At 42.9% G+C, this 5,616-nt stretch overlaps 1 protein-coding gene across 1 annotated transcript; it reads left to right on the plus strand.

Moving 5' to 3' along the window:
• Nucleotides 1-358: 358 nt before the first annotated feature.
• LOC149273999 (uncharacterized) lies at nucleotides 359-5,616 on the plus strand. Its single transcript, XM_089505943.1, has 3 exons — nucleotides 359-1,179; nucleotides 2,016-2,136; nucleotides 4,476-5,616. The coding sequence occupies exons 1-3, from the start codon at nucleotides 1,105-1,107 to the stop codon at nucleotides 5,120-5,122; spliced, it is 843 nt and encodes a 280-aa protein (XP_089362069.1). The 5' UTR covers nucleotides 359-1,104; the 3' UTR covers nucleotides 5,123-5,616.

The raw sequence follows: 5,616 nt of genomic DNA on the forward strand, positions 1-5,616 counted from the left end.
TTAACTCAGGCTGTATCTGCACTGCATAAATAATCCAGTTCTAAAGTGTGTTAATTCTTCTGTTTCAATCTTATGGAGTCCTGGGATTTGTAGTCCGTTGTGGCACCAGAGCTCTCTGGCAGAGAAAGCTAAGTGTCCCAAAGGCAAAAGCCCAGGATTCTATAGCACTGAGGCCTGTTACAGACAGCCAAAATAAAGCTGCTTCGAGTCACAGTGGAGGTATGGTGATTCAATGATGCATGTGTCCTAAGAGTCCACAAGTCACACCAAAGCCACGCTCCAGCCCTAAGGACTGGAGCGTGGCTTTGGTGTGGCTCCTGGACTCTTAGGACGCATGCATCATTGAAATACTATACCTCCACTGTGACTCGAAGCAGCTTTATTTTGGCTGTCTGTAACAGGCCTGAGTGTTTAAAGTGGTGTCAAAGTGTCTTATTTCTGCAGTGTGGATGCAGACTTCTTGGGAAAGGGACTGATGATGGGGAAAAGCACTGGGGAGCTCTGGAAGTTTCAGCAGATGATTTATTTATTTATGATGCACTCATTTCACATCTAGATACAGGGACATAACCAGGGCCCTCTCCAATTCCCCATCCCCTCATCCTTCACCACTCTAATAGGGCATGGAGTATCTGTTGTGTAGGGGAGCTGCAGTGAATCTATGCTAGGTCCAGGGGCTTTGTTTGGTGCAGAGGGAGGAAGGGGATGCCCACCTCTGCATCGGCCCAAAGGAGGCATATGTCATTTGTGTATCTCACCAGCAGGCTGCTGTTCCCTTTATTCAACATTATTTCCTGTTCTAGATCAGTGTCTGATTTGCCAATACCATATTGTTTTTTATCCATTAGGAAGAGCTTTCTTAATTGTTTGTAAAAGAACCAAGAAAGATCATAACCCTGATCATTAGGATCTTCTCATGTCTTATTCTATAACCAGTTCTATCTATTTGCATTCATTCTTTATAGGAGATCCAATTTGTGTCCTTTTTTGAATCTCTGGTCTCCTTTCGCAGGAACTGCATCTTGGCCTCCTTGGACACAGCTTTGGGGCACCTTTTGCTGGAAGTGACCCAAGTGCAAGACCACCAGGACCCCTGCCCACCTGATGGCCGACACAGAGGCCAAGCGGAGGGAGCTGGGCTCCAAGAGAAAGAGGATGCAGAGGTGCAAGAACTCTTTGGTGAGTCGAGGTTCTGGACTATTAGTTTCATCTGTGTCACTGCTGGGCCAATTCATGAAAGCAAGAGGGGAACATACGCTCCCAATTTAGCAGAGACAGTCCTAGTTAATCCTCGGTCACCCCATTTTTACAGGAGCTTTTAAAAATGTCCCGGTTGCTCTCTCCTCCTCCCACTTTCCCCTTCTCAGCTCACTTCAGTTCCTGAATGCCATTCAGTTTGCCCCCCATCAACTCAAAAGTGGGGAGAGGAGAGGAAAGAAACAGGCAGGGTATTGCCCTTCCCAGGAGGCTGAAGCAAAAGCAAACTGCTGTGCCCTTCCTAGCTTGTGTGATCTTCCTCATAAACAACGTTGGCCATATTCACCACCTTTTGGTGTTGCTTGTCCACATGTGTCTTCCTTTTCCCATCTGTGAAATGTTGGGGGATATGGAAGAACATTTCTGGATCTAAATTTGGGGTGGGCCCAGTGGCCCTCAAGCCCAGAGTGCTCCCCAGAAATGTTTTTGAATAATGACATTTGGTTCTAAAATTTGGCAAGAAATGTCTAAATGCACCATAATTCTTTGGTGGCTAAATGTACTATATGTGTTGGGATAGTCAGTATCGTAATCCATCATCAATATCCCAGCCATGGCCTAAATTATGTTGTATATTATATTGAAAGTATTCAAGACAAACTGATCTCAAAGGCAGTAGCTTTTTTCTTGCTGACAGAATGTAAAGTTTATTTCCTGGACTGAATTTTGAAGTGATGAAATAATATTTGGGATGAACCATGTGCTTTCCTCCCCTTTTGCTTAGTCACTCTGTGAATGAGGGCTATTTTCTGTTGCAGGTGACCTTTGCGGATGTGGCAGTATATTTCACCGAGGACGAATGGAAACTGTTGACGAAGAAACAGAGACTTATGTACAATTATATAATGATGGAAAATTATGAGAATGTGGCCTCTGTGGGTAAGGAACTGGAATCCACCAGCATTATAGAATCATAGAGTTGGAATAGCCCACAAGGGTCATCCAGTTCAACCCACTTCTGCCATGCAGGAATATATATTCCAAGCACCATCCAGCCTCTTTTTAAAGACCTCAACAGAAGAGGACTCCACCAAACTCTAAGGCAGTATATTCCACTGTTGAAGAGCTCTTACTGTCCCAAAGTTCCTCCTAATGTTTAGGTGGAACCTCTTTCCCTGTGACTTGCATCCACTGTGGTGTCTCCTTTTTTCTGTAGTAGCAGAAAGCAAGCTTGCTCCATCCTCAATATGACAACCCTTTCCAATATTTAAACATGGATATCATATCCACTCTTACATTTCTTTTCTCCAGGGTAAACATACCCAGCTCTCTAAGCTGCTCCTCATAGAGCTTGATGGTTTCCAGATCCTTCACCTTTTTGGTTGCCCTCCTCTGGGCATGTTCCAACTGAATTGTGGAGCCCAGAACCAGACGCAGGATTATTCCAAGTGAGGCCTGACCAAAGCAGAATAGAGTGGCACTATTATTTCCCTTGATCTAGAAACTATACTCGTATTAATGCAGCCTAGAATCACATTGGCCTTTAGGAGTGCTAGATCCCTTTCAAGCGCAGTTTAATTGTGATAGCAACATCCTGTAGAATTTTTTAATTTGTAGTTTAGTGAGGCACTATTGGAGAGAGACCAAAGGAGAGGGGCCTTGGGGATTGGGAGGCAGCCATGAACCTGACAGATTTTAAGAACTGGTTTGAGAGAACATCTGAGAATCGGCTCAAATCCTTGTTTGTAGAGATAATTAGGGGTTCCATTAAGCAATTATGAGTAATATCTGTGAAGGGAGGAAAGGGGGACACAAACCTGCTTTTCCTCTAATGTTTCTTTTCCTACCTGAGCTTAGTTCCATGGCTGATTCCAGAGGCCCTTTGTTACACAAAATGCTGGAGTCTGGGGAGGACACTCCCAAGTGCTATGCTTTTAGGGCAATGTGGTACTTAGCTGAAAACAGACATATAGTTTGGTTGGGGCAAAAGCAACCTTGGGATTCAGCTCAACTATACCAGGCCTGGAAACACAGAGAACTCCAAATGCAATTGAAATAGGTTTTTATGTTTGATTTATGGGAAAAGCAATATACACGCATACACACGCGTATCAGATAAAGGTGATCACACACACACAAGAACTAGTAACAAAGGTGGGAATGGTGAATAGTGTGAGGATTTCCTAATGGTAAAACTTTAACTAGGTGGGTCTTGATTGCAATTGTTGAGGATTCAGAATGGTGAGAGAAGTCATTAGCTTCCAAGGCAAGTGGAGCTGCCGAGTGTAGTGAGGTGTTTAGCAATGTAAATCGACAGACTGTCTGTCTGTAATTGGACTGATGTCAAAGAACGGTCAGTCAGGGCAGATATTTATACTGTAATTGTTTCTTGGGGCCAGAAACCGAGTGTTCAAAAAGGTTTATATCATTTTAGAAAGATTCCTGGGGGAGAGAATAATTTGAAACCAAACTGAATGCAATGGGTGCTTGGTGGAAATATCTCAGACAAAAAGGATTAACACACTGGCTCTCAGTTCCTTCTTGGCTCTGAATAGCCAATATATAGCGCAATCTGAGGGTGACACTCCTAGATGCAGCCCAAGAATAACATAGCAGAGTACGGAAGCAAATATCCTGATATAGATATTGGCAATGCACTGGCCACTTTTCTCCTAAAAATAAGACACAAATGCACTTGATTTCATTGAAATTCTTTGGACGTTCTCTGTCTTGAGTTGCAAAATAATACAAATATTTGCAAGCTCTCCTCTCCGACTTCCATCAACTTCACCATCTCTTGTACACACAACTCCAATCCAATCCACACCAATTCGCATGTGAGTTGTATACTGTATTGGTTGTGAGTCATCTCCTGGAGCCGAACAGCATGAAGCATCCTCTGCAGTTAGCTTGCATCATGACTTGGGCTCTGACTCAAGACTCTATGGCAGTTTCATGGGATATGATGCCACCTGTCAATCAAAGTATTTTTGCACATGGTTAATGGAATATTTTTTCAACAGTCCTTTGACTATCTGCTTCCACTGATTCTCTCATCAAAGTTCCCTCAGTCTCTTCTTTGGTAGCTCCTATGAGTAAGGATAGAATCATTATATGGATTTGGGGGCATCTAGAACAGGGTCATGCTCAGGTCACTCACCCCAACTTTATTAATCTAATCTGAAATAGGGAGGGGTGAATGTGGGGCTAAATTTTGGGGTAACATCTTCTTCTCTTAACGCTGAGATTGTCTTGTGTGTCATTTTCCTTGTTTACAGAATCACTTGTCAGTCATGAGAGAATCCACACAAGAAAGAAGTCACATAAATGTCAGCATTGTGGGGAAAATTTTGCTTACAAGTCAATCCTTGTCAAGCATCAGAGAGTCCACACAGGAGAAAAGCCACATAAATGCCACCATTGTGGAAAATGTTTTGCCTACAAGTCAGTCCTTGTCATGCATCGAAAAGTCCACACCGGGGAGAAACCATACAAATGCCAGTGTTGTGGGAAATGTTTTCCTCAGAAGTCAAACCTAGTGAGACACAAGAGCATCCACACAGGAGAGAAGCCATACAAATGCCAGCATTGTGGGAAATGTTTTTATTTGAAGTCAGTCCTAGTGATACATCAGAGAGTCCACACAGGAGAGAAGCCATACAAATGCCAGCATTGTGGGAAATGTTATTCTCAGAGGTCAAACCTAGTGAGACACAAGAGCATCCACACAGGAGAGAAGCCATACAAATGCCAGCACTGTGGGAAATGTTTTTCTTGGAAGTCAAATCTAGTAACACATCAGAGAGGCCACACAGGAGAGAAGCCATACAAATGCCAGCATTGTGGGAAATGTTTTTCTAGGAAGTCAAACCTAGTGAGACACAAGAGAATCCACACAGGAGAGAAGCAACACAAATCCCAGTAGTGAATTAACATTATTTTTCTCAATAATGAATACAAAAATATATTTTCAATCCAGTGGTGCTAAGAAAAGGCCCTTGTGATTTTGTTTGTAAGCTTTGTGTGTCGATATGTCTGTTTGTGTTTTAAAGTTGTATTTTGTTATTTTAAGGTTTTAATTGCTAATAGTATAGATAATTACTTTGGGATGTAAATTTGGCTGGAGATTGTGGGTCGTGGCATAGGTTAGGTAGTTCGGGGGCTGGGATTTGTTATAGATGTGTAGAATAGTTATGGGAATGATAAACTTTTGCAATGTGTGGGATGTTGGCTGAAGAAAGTTGGGGGCAGGTATTGACATAAAGGGCTAGTTTGTGGGAATGGCAATGGTGGCCTTATTATCTGTGGGGCAGAGACTGTGGGAATTGGAGGTGGGGGCTACGTTTTGAAGAGGGTGGTGTTTTAGGTTTTGACGTTTTAATGTATTGTTTGGATTGGAGTGGGCAGTTCTGGCTTAAA

Source organism: Sceloporus occidentalis, unplaced genomic scaffold (genome assembly GCF_023333645.1).
Source record: "Sceloporus occidentalis isolate IW3139 unplaced genomic scaffold, rSceOcc1.0.p SCAF_354, whole genome shotgun sequence".
In the NCBI taxonomy this organism is placed as follows: Eukaryota; Metazoa; Chordata; class Lepidosauria; order Squamata; family Phrynosomatidae; genus Sceloporus; species Sceloporus occidentalis.